We start from the raw sequence: 19,144 nt of genomic DNA, 5'->3' as shown, positions 1-19,144 counted from the left end.
GTTGCAGTGATCTCAGACACAATGAATGAATTAATATTTATCAAATTACTCAAAGGAATTTAAGTTGTATTCTTCATTGATATGTTTCCTGATTCTTCCTTCAGTGTGTTTCATGGCATTATGTGAAAAAATAATTTAAATAAAAAGGTGTAGTTCATAATTATGAGATTATAATTATGAGATTGCTCAGTCATAATTAGGAGAAATGTTTATTTTTTTTATCAAAGTGGTGGAAATGGGCTTTCCTATTAAAGCAATAGTGATCAGAATTAACAAAAATATGCACCTAAATGTACCATTTTGTGTTTAATTAATAGAAAATACAACTCCATTTTAATTTTTAAAATTATTAAAGTAAAACCTGTATAAATATTTTCATTTTTAATGTATTTTTTATGTTATTGAACAAATGTTTAAAAATAAATATGCATTTATATTTATAAAATATAATTATAAGTTATATCTATTTAATTTATATAAATGTGTTTTATATTTTTAGTATAATTTATTATAAACGTGAATTATATTTATATGATTATAAATATGTAAATATACATATTTATAAATATATAAAAAATGAATGTAACTTTACGTATAAGTTATATATAAATAATTTACATGTATAATTTGTATATAAATTATATATAAAGAGCAACACATCAAATGTAATGACAATATAAAAGAGTCAGTAGCGAGACAATCAAGATAAGTTTAAGCAAGTATTGATACATATTCTAAATAAACAAGATACTTTAGTATAAAATAAATAAATCCAGGGAAAAAAAAAAAAAAAATGCTAAACTAAACACTAAATAAATTACGATTTTTTTTTTTACCGATAGTTTCTTCGTACGCACACGTGACGTAATGACGTCGTTCTCATTACGGATGTAAACAGAGCTCGTCGCACATGGAGCAAAAAGCGGGGATGCCGCCGACTGTGGAGCGGTTTGTCTGTCCGGGAAAGGGGAACGGTCTCCGGGCCACAGCCAGGATCAGCCGGGGTCAGCTGGTGACCTCCGCCGAGCCGCTGGCGTCCTGTGTGTCCGGCAAACGGGCCAGAGAGGTCTGCCACCACTGCTTCACCCGGTAAGTCCGGTTCGAGTCCAAACTGTGAGGGTCAATCTCACAATGCGAGCTACTCTGTTCGGTATTTTAGCTAACAGAAGCTGTAAGCACAATCAGATTTTTGTTTATTTTGTTGTAAACTGGATCTTAGGTGTGTGTGTGTGTGTGTGTGTGTGTGTGTGTGTGTGTGTGTGTGTGTGTGTGTGTGTGTGTGTGTACTCCAACAAACCTGCTTTTGAAAAGTTGCATCGCTTCCTTTGCATGTTGCACTTTAGTTTAAATCAGGTGTTGAATTATTTTACTCGGATTAAAACCCAATGTAGTTTTTCAGTGGGTCACCAGGTGGCGCTCTTGCTCTTTGCTGAAATTTAACATTGTCGACTCGTTTGTTGTAAAGCAGCGAGTCTATTATGACGGATTTTTGTAAAGCTGGAATTACTTAAGTCTCTTTGTGTTTCCGTGTTCCATGAATGATTCATGCTCTCAAAATGTTATTAAATAAACGACCAGGGTGTTTTGTTATCTGCGATAGATTAGTAATTACTACAGAACTAGATTGTATTGAGCCTAATGTGGAAATTCTGAAACATCCTTGTTTTATCTTGAACATTTCAGAGATTTGATCTAAAAAATCTCTGTGTTCTTTGGTGGAAATGTTCTTTTTTTTTCTATCTACAATGGACCTAGTACGCCAGAACACAACATAATAACAAAAGAGAAAATTGAGTTACTGAAGGAATTCAAAAAGTCAAAAGTCTGCTAGAAATAAAAGAAAAATTTAGATTAATTTCAGAAATGTTCTAGAAGAAACAAGAACATTTCTGAGTTGGAAAAGATGAAAAATTTCTATAAAAAAATAACCTCAGATTAATATCAGAAAAGTTCTAGAAAAAACATGGAGTTTGAAAAGTCAAAAATTGTATTTTACATTTTTTTTTTATTTTCTAACTTTTCCTTGGTTTATTTTAGTTTTAGATTTTTGAAAATGTGTGAGATTTTGGTGGAAAATGTTTTTCTACAATGTCCCTTATATGCTGTCATAGTTCAGTTCAGTCAGTCAGTTTAACAAAGAAAAACTGTTAAAAGCTTTCATTATTATTTTTATTCATATTCTGGTATTTTCACATTTTTAGAGTAAATTGCGTAACAGGAAATGAGAGGTGATTAAACTCCATGAGACATGCACCAAGGATGCTTCATCTGCCTCCTTTGTATTTTTTTGCTCTGCTTCGTCTCACTTTTCTCACTATTGAAATTTGTCCATCTGGATTCTTAATTGCTTCTTTTCAAACCCTTCAAACCCTCTTCATCACTGAGGTAAAGTTATTTATCCAGGACAGAAAAGACTGTTCTGATTTCTCCCTAGGAGCGTCACATGAACAAGTGGATAAATTACAGAGGCTTTAATAGTGCACATGTAATACAGTCACAGTAGCAATCAAAAGGTAATTCTCATGTCTATTTTAAGCTCCTTTCAGAATGAGATGTTTTAGGGTGTTTTGTCACTTTAAATCCGAGTAAGCTGCTGCTGGCCACGCCCCCCAACTCAATGTTTACATTCGCACATAAAAAGCTCTGCAAAGATATGGACAATTATACAACTGTACATCTTTGAAAAGTGGAAGTAGAGCCTTCTGTACAACCAACAAGAATGCAGCGCATACAGCAGTAAGACCAGCTGACCAAACATGCTGGTGCTCAGCTTGGGTCGCTAGGTGATGGGTGGAACTCTGCTTTGGTTGCTAGGTAACCGGCCTGGGGTTGCTAGGTGAGGGGCAGTGCCTGCTGATTTGTGACGTTACATTCAGAAGGTTTTTGAAACGGCTCGTTTTCCAGACACCAAAAAAATCCAGACCCAAATGGAAGCATGAAAACATTCAAAATATGAATTTTACATAATAGTTCCTCTCTGAGGTCATGAAGTGATTCTTTAAATTCTTCTTTTGGAGTTTTTTGGTAGAGAGCATAATTTATAGTTTCATCAGTTTTAGCTAGATGTTATTTTTTTAATTACTATATTAACTTTCAGCAGGTAATATGCCATGTAGACCTTTGAAAAAGCTACACTTATGCAGAGAGACAATGTAGCTTTTATTACTCCTGCAGTGGTTATGAAAAACAAGGAAGTGAATCTGCTAATGGAGACGAGTCGGCCAGTCGGCTGACTGGGGCAGAACCAGTTACAGCCAGAAACCTCCACTGTAACCTGACATGTAGTCAATATCTAAAAAATATGCAGTATATAAGATGGAATTACAACAAAAGGAATCGATGAAAGAAAAAATTACACCACTATTGTTTCCACGCTTTAGGCAATCAGTAGTTTATGTGTGTGTTGCGGTGTGGGGTTTGGTGAGGGTCAAAGGTCAAAGCTATAACGATATTTTTGAGGTATTGAATAAATGTTATGGCTACATTTTGCTGCAGCAGACACTCATCAGAGCCGAGGTTCAGAAAGCTTTATTGATTTATTTTCTGAAAACCTGCAAGTTATCTTGATGTCCCACAAACTGCTGGACGGCGCGAAGCGGCGTGCTCATGAACGCAGCGTGTGGTCTCACACGTGTGGTGCGCATTTTTCTAGTTTTACTAAAACACAATTAGCTTCACAGCATCACATAGTGTTAAAAAACGCCTCTCTGAGCGTGCGATTGTTTGTTTGGGCATATCACTGGGAGTACAGAGTCTGTTTCTGTGTTCGTGTGTCCAGGAAATGAGCATCAAAGCTGGAGTTAATTACAGGCCTTGAAGGCTGCAGGTTCATAATGAGTGATAAAAGCTGAGGGAATAAACTCAGACGTATGAGACTTAGCAGAATCAACAACAAAACAAACTGCTTTTATGTTCTCGCACTCGCCTAAGATACACCTCGGCCTGTCGCCATAAACATTTTTGCTGGCAAATGAAGATGCAGCAATAATTTATAATAAATTCTACTATTGTTGTTGTCAGACCATTTTGAAGTAATATATTGATGATGGAATAATAATGCAAAGACCTTTAAACTTTAATTTCATAAGAAACAACATTGGAAGATATTTAAAAATCCAAAATAAAACATGAGAACCAAAACAATAAATAAAACAGAAATTAAACCCAAACACAAGAGGAACCATAAACCAAATGGGTTATAAATCACAAAATTATACTTAAAAATATGTTATCAGGCTCGTTTTACTAAATGATTAATTGCTTATTGTGACAGGGTTAGCTAGAGCTAATTTTTTTGTTCAAGATTTTTCTTCAAGAAAATAAAATCATGATGGGGAAAAAAAAGCAAAATGGAGAAAATCTAAAATTTCAAAGGGCAACCAAACTTACAGCTCAGATTTGAGTTAAAAAGTGAAAAAGATTTGAAGGCATTTTATCTATTAAAAAATATGGTCAAGTGAAGAAGTCTGAAAAAATGAGCTGTAGCTTGCACACGTAACAAACCAGCACTCTGCCAGCGGATTTAAAAGCTCTCTGTGGGGAACACAGCCTGCTTTTAAACATCCACAGTCGTGAATTCCAGTTTCTGACAACAATTAAAATTTGAAACCCAAAAATTGTTACAGCATTATTAGTTTGCACAATAGTTCACCTTTAAGACTGTCTTCAAAGTTGCAAGACTCTGAAGGCACATTCGTTTTTTTAAGCATATGTATATGTGGCTGAATATAAACATACAGGGAATATATATTGCAAAATGTTGGATAGAGTCTTTACTGATATATCCAGGCAGTTTTTATCTGCAGTGCCATTTGAAGTTTAAAATAAAACATGCAGAGCCTTAACTGCTCCTTAAGCAAAGCTAAAAAAGCCAAAGGGACGTTCATCTCGGCTGAATTCTCTAAAGACAGATGCTGAGCGGCGGTACAACCGCGGTTTGACAGTTTTTGTTTTGACTGCCTTGAAACTAATGAAAGAAGTTTTAGAAATGGATGAAAGTAGTGGAGGAGCCACTGTTAGAGAGATAGCAGAGAAAACAGGCAGATTATAGCCCAGATATTTAATGCTTTTCAGCCTGTGTGTGTTGGGGTGTGCGTGCATGGGGTAGGGGCCACACGTCTTCCATCAAGTCTTTATATTTGACACCAATCTCTCACTCAGCGTCTCTTTGGAACATGTGCAAACACACAACGCAGATAAAAAACAAACATCTAAAAGCTCTTGTCTTATTTATAGAGCAAAGCATTTGATTGAAAGCTAGATGACACCAGTTTCCACAGGTCTTTGTTATTTTTAAAGAACACAGACAGAAATATTGACAGGCAGTCTAACTTGAGATGCTTGTTCTAATTTCAGCCGTGTGCTGATGCCTTTTAGCTGGAGGCTGAAGAACAAAGAAGAGAAACATTCACAGTAGGCGAGTGTTATCAGCAAACTATGACAGCGCCAATCAAAGATGTGAAATGTTAAAACATGGGAGTTCTCTTTAGGTTCTTTAACTGTTGGGGAAAATGATTGTGTAACACAAACCCAAAGCCCAGATCATAACACCGCCTCCACTTTCTGAACAGAAGCTGGAAGGTATTATAGCATTCCTCTGTTGTCTTTGACAAAAGACAACAAGCCATTTCTCCAGCTAGCGCTAGACTTCGAGGTTTGTTTTGATTGTTTTTACCCAGAATGCCCTGCGTTATAGTTTGCTTCTTGCTTTTGGAGAGGTTTCCAGTCTGCTTGCATTCACATATGCATTCAAACCACACTAGAGTTCACTTCAGACTAAGTACATTTTTATTTTTAACTAAGCTGTAAGAGAATTATAGTTATTGCTTTAACTATATTTTTGCAAGAAATAAAGTTGTTTTTTGTTTTGGTTTTTTTTTTTTCAAACAATCAGTCGGAAGTGCAAGAACCAAACATGTTGCCACCCACAGCCTTTCTTGGCATTTTGGAACATTAGAAGGCCGCGACAAATAGTGTAATAACGCAAGTTCACATTCTCAAAGATCAGTAAACTTTAATTTATAACAAACATTTAACACTGGAACTGGAAAACTTTTTAAATATCCAAAATAAATAAACAAAACAACAGAAACAACAAATCAAATGTGTTATGAAGTCTCTGTAAGCAAAATTGACCTTCAAAGAAGGGTCTAGTTGAGACCAATTCAACACACTGAAGACTTTTGACATTCAGTTTTTGTTAGAAAGAGAGAAAAGAGAAAATTATGCAAATGGAAATTATTGAGCTAGTTTCAATTTATCATTTGATTAATTGATTTATAGCTTATTGTGATGCCAGTAGCTTCGTCCTGTCGTACCAGGTGTGGTGCGGTATGAGCCGCTTTCACAATGGAAATAGACAAAATGGCCTCCCGACTCTTGCCATGCCTCTCAGTGGAAACAAGACATTAGGCCCAGTTTAAGATGATTGTTGACATGATTGTTGACTGCATGAAAAAGTTTCACATGTGGTGAAGATCACCTTCTCAGCCTCACATGGGCACAGGGTGACATTTTTCTCACTTTGCTCTTCTGAACTGGCAGGATGGAAACCTTCTCGGTTTCAGATTTGACTAACACCCACACACACCCACACACACCCACACACACCCACACACACACACACACACACACACACACACACACACACACACACACACACACACACACACACACACACACACACACACACACACACACACACACACACACACACACACACACACACACACACAGACATGCAGTCTTACATGCAGCTTTTCTGCATAATGTGTAAAGGCAACGCCCTGAAACCGACACGTTTCCAAACATCCGTTGCGTTTTTCCCCAAAGCTGTCCCAGCAGACAGACTGATAAGAAAGTGTGTGAATCCGGTTATATGGGCGGCATACAGATGACTGCTTTAGATGACAAACCAAGAGGAGCGGATGAGAACTGGCCTCCTCCTTTCACCTCCACTCAATTTATTTCCCCATCTGCTTCTTCCAACATCTGTCTTTCTACCTTCTATCTAATTCCTTTCACCTTCTCTTCCACCGTCTTGTTTCTCATCGTTCAAATGTGTTTCTGTCCCTCCTTCCTCTTGCTTTCTTCCTCCTCACACAGATTGTTTTTCTGTATCCTACAAACATCTATCCCGCTCCTCCCAAACTGTGTTGTTTTCTTTATCTCCTGCTGCTTCACACCCAGGTGCCTGGAAAAAAATTGCAGACAGCTGTATCATTTGTAAACCGAGTTATCTGCTGTACGCAGGGAATCCACCTCCACATGTGTGTGTTAGTAATCATCTAAAACGCACATCTGTTGGCAGAAATTAAATCTTGGTCCTCAGGAGGGTTAACATAAAAGTTGTATGCCGAGCTTCGGCCTCGTGTAGCACAGTTAATAAAAATCTGTTTTTTCTCCCTCCATTAGAGGAGTGGAGTCAAGAAAAAGAAAAGAGTTCAGAGTAGGGCTGGGCGATGTATCGAGTATACTCGATGTATCGCGATATTTTCAATTTACAATAGTTAAAATGGCTATATCGCAACTATCGAGTATAAATTGTCGGTCAAATAAACTTTCGCCGTCAAATTCACTGCGAGTATGGTTTATCCAACTCCCTATGAATGCATCACTAGTTCCTCCCCCGTCCCAACCTGACAATTTTCTATCAATTACGCGGAGAAAACAAACAACATGGTGACAGCAAGAGTTTGAGGCGAGCCGTGAATGAGACGGTAACTGAAGACGAATCAGATGAACTAGTTCCGAAGAGAAACAGCGCTGGATCAATAATTTGGCAGTGGTTTGAATTTTATAAGGAGGATGTTGAACAAAATGAGGTAACTTGCAAAACATGTTAAAAAGCTATTGCGACAAAAGGTTGTGCCACAAATTTATTTCACCACTTAATGAAACTATTCTTTTACATGCCGTTCATATCCGCGCTGCCGCGGTAGAACTAGAACTTACAGTGAAACCTGGAGATGTAGGTATGATTCATTTAGTGCTATGGAATGGGAAAAATAACTCAAAACTACTCATTCTTTTTTTTCTCTCGCTCGTGTCGGCTTTACGCTATAGGTAGACTCGCTGCCATAGCAACTGACAACATCGCAACTTTATGTGTCAGGATTCAGCAACAAAAACACTCAAACCTTACCCCAACCTAGAGCAGGACATTCAGTTCGTTACAGTTTTGGGTTTTTAGGCTTGATGTGTATTTTGCTTTTATTAATAAGTGATCGCTGTGGTAGATTAGCCACAGCTGCTATTAGCCACGCTAACACAGCAGTGGTTGATTAGCTAATTTAAACACCTGCTTTACTGATGATCTGTCCAAAACACACCTTATTCCACAGCACATCCATTTGTTAAGTTTGTCAAAGTCAAGCATAATTGACCTGCTTCCCTCTCCCTCACTATTTTTTTTCTTAGTTAAAACTTATTTCTCACCTTGTTATCTAGTCTTAGTGTAGACAGTTCATAGCAAAACACTGCATCCCTTTTTATATGAGCTTACATTTAAGTCTAGCAGGGAAATGGGGGTGGGAAAGATATCATGCGGCAAGGGGTCTATAGTTTAAAATAACACTGGAGCTCATTTAAGAATATTGTGATATATATCGTGTATCATGATATAGCAAAAAATATATCAGGATATTAGATTTTCCTCATATCCCCAAGCCCTAATTCAGTGAGTATTTATTATTAGTATAGTACATCTAGAACATTTGTTGTTTGTTTGAGTCATGTAGAGTAGCCATAATTTAAGACCAATGTGGATTTGACTGTGTCTAATCCACACGTTTCAAACTCAAGGCCCGTGGGCCAAATCTGGCCCATCACAGCTTGTTATGTGGCCCTCTAGATTCTAGACTAAACACTAAGTGTGCTTAAATGTTATGTTTTCAATCAAATCACTGTAGTTTTTATCAATCAGTCCCTCCAGTTTCTTGAGAATTATCGTGGAAATTCACGCAAAACCAACAAATCCCTGCACTTTTTTCACTTGTACATAATTGGGTGTTTGTTGCAAATCTTTTCTCCAAAATTGTCAAAAACTTTTCTTCCATTTTTTGCTCCGAAGAGTTTTTGCGGCACTAGTGGCTCGTATTTTTTGTACAGTAGGCAGACAGGAAGGAGGGTGAGAAGAGGGGGGAAGACATGCAGTAAAGGTCGTCGGGACCGGGAGTCGAACCCGCGACGTCCGCGTCGAGGACTAAGGCCTCCAAACGTGGGGCGTGCTAACCCCCTGCGCCACCACAGCACGCCCCGTCAAAAACTTTCTTGCTTGTCTTAAACAACTGCCTCAGCCTTAATTGATATCAGATTATAGTCCATAATCTACACAACGAGTAATAAAAAGTCGCATTACTCTCATAAACAAGTGCTAATATTTCCAGATTAGTACCACAAAAACTTTGATTTTTATTGCAAAATATCACAAAATCCTGGAGGGACTGAAAAGATGCTCAATATTATTATGTAACTTTAAGAATTCATTGATATTTTAACAGTTTTTGAGCAGATTTTATCAATACATTTTGGCACAACCAACCCTTTAATCCAGATCATGATCAAATCATGATCTTGATTTGGCCCCAAATGAGTTTGACACTCCTGCTCTAATCGTTATCATATGAATTTATTCTCTTAAAGGTTTCAGTTCTTGTCTTGTTGACCAGTCTGGGTTCATCCTGCAGCTACATACTGATGGTTACTGATGTTCATTGGCTCCTTCGGCAGCCCTCCTGCGCCCGCGCTTCAGAGCTCAGGATCTCTTGTGACTTCTTGTTTGCATTTCAGTGAGAATGTCACACAGCCATGCTTCTTTCATTAGGCTTCATTCTGGTCGTTGGAAATTCAGCTGCCAGGCATTTCACTGAGATCAAACCACATCTGCTCGTACTTCTCCTGGTTATTCCCTTTATCCTGGCTCTTCTCAAGCTTCACAGTAGCTTTTAAATTTCTTGTGATGACCTTCAATAAACTGCAGTATAGAGTTGTACAACTCATCTGTCTGGAATATTTAAATTATGCATAGTAGGGATGTGAGATATGGGATGGAATTCATATCCCGATATCTAGTGTGATGCGTTATACAACTCTAGAAAAACATTAAGAAACCACTTAAAATGATCAGTTTCTCTGATTTTCCTCTTTATAGGTAGATGATTGAGTAAAATGAACATTGTTCTTTTATTCTATGAACTACTGACAACATGTCTCCAAAATTCCAAGCAAAAATGTAATATTAATTAGCAGAAAATGAGAAATTGTCAAAATCTGCAAATCAGACCTGAAATAATGCAAAGAAAACAAGTTCATGTTCATTTAGAAACAACAACATTAATGTTTTAACTCAGGAAGAGTTCAGAGATCAATATTTGGTGAAATAAAAATGAGGTCTTCCAATGATGTTCAGTGCAGAGCTTTGCATCACGATATGCTGATGAAATGCAGAAATGTTTTAAAAACAGAAATGGAAAAATACTAATTGAGTGGCTTACAAATTGTTTTTGTTAACAGTGACTTTAGTATCCATTTTATTTGTTGTTTTGGATATGTAAGACATCTTCCAGTTCCAGTGTTAAATGTTTGCTAGAAATGAAAGATTGTTGATCTTTGAGAGGGTATGCTTGAATTATTATACCATTTATTGCAATTTACCAATTATAATAAACGGTATTTGTTATTGTGACAGGTCTAGCTCCAGCTTATTCCTTCAGACCCCATGCTGTGTGTCTCACTTTAATAATGAAACCATGAGGAGACTCGTTCCATATGATTCCCCTCAGGTTGAAGATGACTCAAGATGCAGCTGGTTTCTTTCTGTCCGTCTGTCTGTCACACACACATCCTTGTACTTCTATGCAAACTGAGGACTTGGCATTGATTTCTATTCATTTTAGGAACTGCATGTATGCCTACATGTCTCAACAATAACCATTACTAGTCTATTCCTAACCTTAACCAAAGTGTAATTCACACCATACCTCTAAGTCAGTGGTGTCCAAAGTCAGTCCTGAAACATGCAGGATGCCGGCTCTTCAGGACCGACTTTGGACACCACTGCTCTAAGTCTAAATAGTAGAGCACAGTAAAGCTCACACCAAATGTTTGAAGACTGGGAAAAGGTCCTGACTTTCCACAAATAGCCTCCTTTTGTTGGTAATTATTGTGAAAGTGGTCCTCTACAGTTCAATTTCCAGTTTACAATAAATCCACATCTTGACGTGTCTCCGTAAGCCATGGTCTGTGGTGTCATACCCACGGCCAACAGTAGGTGGCAGTGGTGACTCTTTTGGATCGATCACTCTCAATTATTATTTCTTATACTCTTTTACTTTATACATCCCAACAGTTGTGAAGATCCTGAAGAAGCTCTTTACATTGTAAACTAATATTACTTGGACTTGCTTCCTCTGGTTTGAATATTTCAGGAATATTTCCTGCTGCAGGAAACTGAAGACTTGAGCCAAGCAGCCCAGCAACAACCACATATGTGATCAAAAACAATCAAGAAGGAAAATTATATATATATGTACCATTTCAGAGTGAAATTTTCTGTGCTGTAGTGGGAAGAGTTCACTCTGTGACTGTTAAGATGCATGAAGTTGTAGCTGGAACAGAATCTCCTGCAGCTTTTACTCATGGGGAATCAATTACCATGCTGCACACTCCAACAGGGATATGCTGAGGTAGGCCTAATTAGATGTCTCACAGCAAAGACTTAACAAAACTGACCACACACACACACACACACACACACACACGCCCAGACCCCCCCACACTCGTACACCCCCACATGTAAGAACACAGATCTGTTGAATTGCATATTAATGGAGCAACCAGCGTCTCCCAGTTCCTCCAGTTCTGATGAGTGGCAGCTTCTATTTATATCTATCCGGTTCTTCTAGTTCTTCTGTTTTCCTTACATTTGTTTGGCCTGCATTTTTTCTGGACCTTCCGTACAAATTAACTTCTGCTTTAGGCTTTGATCATAAAATAAAAACATCTTTCTTGGGCTTGTTTTTCTTTCTTTTTTTTCATAAGGAGGGATAACAAAGGAGTTTTATCTTCTCATTAGCTGTAAGTAGAACTGCGCGATTTTAGGAAAACATACAGAAAACGTATCACTAATATTGAAACAGCATATGGTGTGTAATAAATAAACTATTAAAAAACTTTTATTATCAGGAAGAAAAAAATCATTGCCATTTAAATTTGTCATAAGGATCAACTTTAAATAATGGTGTTTGTAAATGCAAAATATCTACTTTTAGGCTCAGATTATCCCATTTGCTGTTTTTAAATAATGTTTTTCATGAAAGGCGTCAATAAATTTAAAATGTTTTGCAATTTTTGTCTGGTTATTGAGTCGTCACGACTAGTTATCAGCTACCAAAGATTAGGTTTTTTGTTGTTTACTCGTTGATGAGAGGAAATAAACCAAGTGAAAGCAAGAGAAAATATTTTTCATGCTTAACACAAAATGGAAAAAAAATCCACATAATGTAAATCAGTTTTATTTCAACAAAATAAATACTTTTAATATGCAAAACTGTGGATTTCAACTATTTCCAAACAGGCCTTTTTTTAGTCTACTTTCTTCCTTACAATTACACATTAGTGGAGTTTCTCCCACATTTTCATAGAATACTGATGAATATGTATAGTCCAACCAACAGATACAAAAACAAGGCAATTTATTTAAATTTATGCTAACCAGAACAACAAAACGTTGCTCTTGAGATGCCTTTGAGATGACAAATGCCTCTGCTTAACCAACAGATTATACAGATGTTGGCTGTCAGGGATGTGATCACTGATTTAAAATATATAAATAAAAGCTGTGAAATATCAGGAAATGAGCAACCTAATGAGTACAGAGGGAAAGCAGCAAAAGAGGAAAACAATTTGACATTGAGAGGAAGAGAAGTAAGGCATTAATTCAGTGTTCTGTATGCTACTAATGAAACCTTTCTAATGTTATTCATGAGTTTTCCTGCTGTGCCTACAATCCAAGCATGGACCTGCCATCCCTTCACACAACATCTGACTGAGACTCAGAGAAGAACAGCTAAAGAAATGATGGAGCAGGAGGAGGAGTTCACTCACAAAACCAGGCTGAAGACCAGGCAGGTCATTGACAGCTCTGTGTGAAAATAAGCAATTTTTTAAGAAACAAATAGAGTTGTGTTGCAGAATACCAACAAATTGAGGCTTGGGAAGTCCGTTTCTCATATCATGAATATTGCTTTTTCTGCTTGTTTTGTTGGATTTGTCCCTCTTGTTATTGTGGACATCTATATTTGGATGGTTAAATCAGTGTTCATAAACATGGCGTACTAAGCTGCACACGCTGCCGGACTCTAGTTGTGTGCTGCCCGCAAGACAAAGACGGGCCATCGCTGTGTGTTTGAGTCATGAAATAGAAAGTCCAGAACGTGTGTGATTCTTCCTGAACCAGATTTGTATTAAACATTCAAGCGAAAGACTCTTGGCTGGACTGCTGAGCCAGAGGATAAAAACAAGGTTTTTATTATTGAGGTTGTGACAGTAAAATATTTCAGATGGTTTTGAAATCAGATTCAGAATAGATTTTCCTGCTGTTTCGTTCTCACGTGGCGTATGGAAAGCACTTTTAGTGCCATGAATTTCTTCAAAGACAGGAATTGTAAAATTCTATATATTCAAGATACAATCCTTTAGGCCTGCTGGAAAACATAGATTTTGGGATCATGATAATTTATCTGTATCTGGTAACCATATGTTGGCATTTTGTCCCCTTCTGCTTCCATTTTGTATCCATGTAAGTATGTCAGCTTAATTATCTTGCTTAAGTATTTTTGATGAATTATGGAATTGGATTTAAGCATAAAAATGTTCAATTGTTGTTTATTATTTTTTTAGAAATTGTGGAGTACTCAGCACCTTCCATCAACATTTAGCTACTTTTAAAAACTGATGTATTTATTACTTTAGATCAATATTTAGCTTTATACTTTTAATATCGGAGCAAGACCCTGACAAACTCCTGTTAGTTTAGAAATTTAGAACAAACTTAGAAAGTACCAACTACTTAACCCAGAACAAGAACCAAACATGGAGAACCAACATTTAGTTTTATACCTACTAATAGAACCAAACATGGAGAACCAACATTTAGTTTTATACCTACTAATAGAAACAAACATGGAGAACCAACATCTAGTTTCATCAGAACAAGAATCCAGAGAAACCCATAATACATAAATTATGGACTTCTTCTTAATCTTATTAAACATGAGGAACCAATATGTAGTTTTATACTTTTTACCTTTTTGCCTTTTTTTTAGTTTTGTTGTTTTGTTTGTATTTTCTTCTAATTCACGTATAGCACTTTGAACTGCCTTATTGCTGAAAATGTGCTATATAAATAAAATTACCTTATTTAATTTATTTTCGTACTATTTTCTGCTGACAGAAGTGCTGGAACTCTGCTTAGGTTGCCAGGTAACGGGGCTGGGCCTTCCTGTGGTTGCTAGGTAACAGGGGAGTGCCAGTTGAGTGTGACTTAACATTTGTAAGGTTTTAATGTCGTTTTAAAGACGCCAAAAAAACATTAGCTTGCTGCCAAAAAATGACTGGGTGTATTTTTCTTTTGAGTTCTTGGGCTAGAACAAGCAGTAGCGACCTGAATGGAAACAAAAAACATGCAAAATATGAATTTTTCATAACGTACAGTGTAGCTCTGGTACTATAAAATGACCTCCAGAGGAACAACACTACTGGTAAAGTTTAGTCTTAGAAATATGTGTGGAGCTGAAAATTGATTTCTTGTTTGTTGTGTGTGGTTCTTGTGGCTTCCAGCTCCAGGTCTATGAGATGCATGACAATTGATCTATCCGTGTTTGGGTCTGACTTTCTGTGATCCGTTGTTATGGCTCCGCATCAAACTACAGGCATGTGTTTCTTAAACTGTGGGTGGCTTCCCTGTTTCTGTTCAATCTCAATGTGACATGAATAACTCTGTTTTCATGAAGGGTGACACAATAAATTTGCCAGGATCAGGATCCAAGCTGGAGAAGGTTGCTGCAAATCAGGCCCAGCGGCAACGATGGGGTGGAGGAAAACTAAGAGACAGATGGTGAGGAAATGGGTTAAATGCAGAATAGTGAAAAGGAGAGAAGAGTGTTTTGGAAACTTGTGCACGGCGGCTGCCACCTCCGGCTAAACACAACAGTCCAGTCTGGTCCCACGCTGATAGAGACACACTTAACTCCTGTTGTTGGAGGCAACAGCCTTCGGTTACAGCTGAACCGTGTGTGTGCACACACTCATATTAAATCCCTTCATTTTGCTTCAAGGATCTCATAATGTCCTCTGCAGCATTTATAGCGGCGCCCACTCTAATAAAAAGTGCCATACTTTGTCTGATAAGCCGCGGGCTAATGTATTAACATCCATCATAACATGTTCTCCATTACTTCGTTTTGTGTGTGTACGCTCATATTAACATCCATTGTCAGATCTAATTACTGGTATTCCATAATTTTCTTCCATTTTACCCGGATGTAATAAACCATAAAGACGTGGGGCTTTTATTTATTTTTTTCTACACTGCATGCACAAATCTAATAAAAGTGAGTTTTTCAGTAAACCTGAAAGCTCACTGGACTTTTCATGTGCTTAAAAATGTCATTTTAAGCAACCAAATGGGATATTTATCAACAGAAGTACCTTTCAGGTGTGGATATCATTTTTTTATTTATCTTTTACATTTTTTTTAAAGTGATGTCTTGCATTGATATATGAAATTTGGGATTTTTTGTTGTGGTAGAGCAGCTTGTGGTGGAAGGTTTGGAGTAGTTGAACTTTTAAAAACGACTCAGAAACCATCTGCAGGATTAAATCGTATTAAAAAGAAAACATCGTAATGTGATCTGCTGGTGAAATATTTTATGTGCGTCCTGCTACATCTGGTGTTAAAACCAATATAGCATTTCAGACAAAAACATCATATTGGCTGTTATCAGATAAACACACTTTGCAGTTTCAGGTCCTGAAATTGCCAGCATCTCAAATTGGACTTATTAGAGATGCTGTGGGATGACATTTAAAGTGGCAGTAATCTGTAAAATTTACTTTTTGAGCTTCCTATCGTGTTATGATGTTATTGCCTAGTTATAACCATGCCTGAATGTTGCTTTGATTCCTTCATGCGTGTTTTCTTCCTTGAGGAATAGTTGAATCTCCCGTTGCAACCATTAGGATTCCTAAACGAAGTCTCTCATCATACAAACTACTTCTCAGTCCAACGCACCTGAGAACGATCGTACACTGCTGTGATGAAGTGTGTTGGAAAGAGTAGGAGCTCCTTAAAGAGACACAGACCCAATTTCAAGGCATTCATTTACAAAGTCAAATTTCTTTTGAGTTATGTTTGATATATACAGCATTTTGAACTCAACGTAGTTGACTCGATTGTGCTGTAAAATGGCACATTATTCCTGGAAAAATAATTGCTCCTCTTTAAAAAGGCTGTTCAGCTCAAAAAGCCTCTAATGTAGCTGAATTAAAACACTTGTGCAAAGAACAGCTGGTCAAAACTCTCCTCCACTGCGATGTAAGAGCCTCATCACCAGTTACCACAAAACACTTGATGGTTGCTGCTGCTGCCAAGTGTGGCACAACCAGTTAGCATTAGGGAGTGATTCATTTTTCATAAAGGCTTATGGTTTACAAATAGGCCTGTCACAATAGCAAATTTTGCCGAACGATTAATTGTCTCAAAAATTATTGCGATAAACGATAATATTGTTTGAAGACCTTTTTACACTGATTTAATGGAAATGACGTAATAATGCATGCGATTTCTTGCCAAAGATAGATACACTTTATTTTCAAAAGAACATTTAACACTGGAGCTGATGAACAAAATAAACAAAACAACCAAAAACAAAAATAAAATGGATTCTTAGTCTCCATTAACAAAAAACACACTTGAAAAAAAAGCCTAAAGAACATAAAGTAAAAGTGGAAATAAATACTGCATTCAACCAAAAGAGTGCAGATTATGAAGTCTGTATATTATGTTGCCCTTCAGTAATAATTAGATTTAAATAGAGAAGATGGGCACATCGACTACCTGATGCAATAGTTCACACTAACAACAATCTTAAAACGTTGGTCTTTCTAAGATTGTGTGGTGTGTTACGGTAGATCGTTGTTGCCGCTCCGATCTAAATCAGGGGTTTTTCCCCGACTGGTATAGTTAACGCAGCCTGTTGAATGTGACAGGCAGCCAATCAGAAAGCAGGATTCTCCTCCGTGTTTTCTGAGGGGAAATTACGGAGGGGAATCCCAAACAGCTGACACGGCGCAACCGGAAGTCCAGCGGACATTGGAGATGATATGTGGAAACAACATTAATGTTTATTCAACATGCAAAGAATATAGAAATGACAAGAGGAGGAGTTGGAGCGAAATTCCTGCCACAGTTGATAAACCCGGTAACTTTTCAGCTGTTCTTCGTTACATGACGTAAATAGGTTATAATGACATGCATTGCAGGTAGACTGTAGTAAAGCATTGATTAATGCCTGGTTTTAAAATTAGTTCACTGGACTTGTAGCCATTATTTTGTGCCCATTGTTGGACGCCACACGGCAGGAACGAACCCGATCAAACCGTTATAGCTAGGATTTCTGTCGGCTAATATGTGGTCTCAGGTTTTGAAAATGGGCCGACAGCTCTAAGATCGTGTAGTGTGTGCTGGGCTTTACACTAAGGAAATGAGGAAGGGAGGAGTCAGTGGAGAACACCGGAGTTGAGCCTGTTTTCATTCAGTGTCATTAACAGAAAGAGAAAAAGGCCGGTAGAGACGATAATGCCGATAATTAAAATGACGTCGATAGTTTTAATTTATTGTACGATTTATTGATTTACCGTTTATCGCGACAGGCCTAGATATACATATAATCCATGATGTGAGAGTGATATACTGTTATCAGGCTCCAGGGTTTATTTGTGTTCTAAACACAGTGGTGAAAGGTTAAACTGTGATTTAATGCATTCACTTAATTAAAGTAGTTTGAATTCTAAGATAGTTATGCCAGTTTACAACTACTGTAAGATACATGCCCATGAAATATGTCACTGTGTGTGATTAAATATGCATATAAAGTGCAGTGAATTGAAGGTACATGTTACCTGAGGGAATTGTGACAAAATATGATGTTATGGGATTATTTCTGGTTTAAGGAAAGCTAATGTTGATGTCTATGATGGAATATGTCTAATGTGTACAGTAAGTTACTGAACTATAAATTGGACTGTATTGACAGTTAAATGAGCTGGTTTGTTCAATAAATAAGCTGAGAGAAATTGGAGTAACACAGAGTGCGTCTCCCGTGTGCTCATTTACATGCTGTTTTTCAGCTTCATCTGCTGCTGACGGGTCCGGAATCCTGGTACCCTTTACCCTAGTCTGAACTAAATATTTAGTTCAGAGACAAATATTTGCCTTGTTAGCCAAACACTTAGCTCAGAACTAAGTATTCAGCTTGCTCAAGGCTTATCATTTAGCTCAATATAATATATATAGCTTGGTCACTAAATCTTAAGCTTAAATAAATATTTAGCTTAATGCTAAATGTAGTTTGTAAACTAAATATTTATTGTTTAGCCTGACAGGGCTCCATGGGTTAAAGCCTGGCCACCAGGCGCTTGCCAACGTGCCCCTCCTCCAGAGTGGGGCCCCGTTGACCCACGTCCGGGAGAGGGAACACTGTTTCCATTGGTGGTCCTCATCATAAGGGGTATTTGGGCTGCACTTGGTCTGGTCCCTCACCTAGGACCTCTCTGCATTGGGTGACCCTACCAGAGGCATGAAGCCCCTGACAGCATAGCTCCGAGGATCACTGGGACACTCAAACCCCTCCACCACGATAAGGTGGCAGCCCATGGAAGGGATGTGTATATGTGTGCATGTTGGGGTGTGTGTGTGTGTGTGCATTTATGTATGTGTGTATGCACAGTATATGTATATAACATTTATTATTTAAGAATGAGAGAGAACTAGAGAGAGAGAGCAAGAAAGAGTTGTATTTTTTTCATTTTTTTTTCAACATGAGGAAATGAGCACAATGTGGTGGCAGGCACATTTTTAGTGTTT

The 19,144-nt window shown here is 37.6% G+C and overlaps 1 protein-coding gene across 1 annotated transcript in view; it reads left to right on the top strand.

Moving 5' to 3' along the window:
* The first annotated feature begins 877 nt into the window (after positions 1-877).
* The window catches only part of smyd3 (SET and MYND domain containing 3), a 76,240-nt gene continuing 57,973 nt past the window's right edge, over positions 878-19,144 (top strand). Inside the window, exon 1 of the mRNA XM_005796222.3 lies at positions 878-1,089. Within this exon, the coding sequence (XP_005796279.2) occupies positions 911-1,089 (179 nt within the window). The 5' untranslated portion in view covers positions 878-910. The remainder of the gene's footprint in view (positions 1,090-19,144) is intronic.

The sequence above is a fragment of the Xiphophorus maculatus genome, chromosome 4 (genome assembly GCF_002775205.1).
Source record: "Xiphophorus maculatus strain JP 163 A chromosome 4, X_maculatus-5.0-male, whole genome shotgun sequence".
NCBI lineage: Eukaryota > Metazoa > Chordata > Actinopteri > Cyprinodontiformes > Poeciliidae > Xiphophorus > Xiphophorus maculatus.
This window is presented reverse-complemented; position numbering and strand designations above follow the sequence as displayed.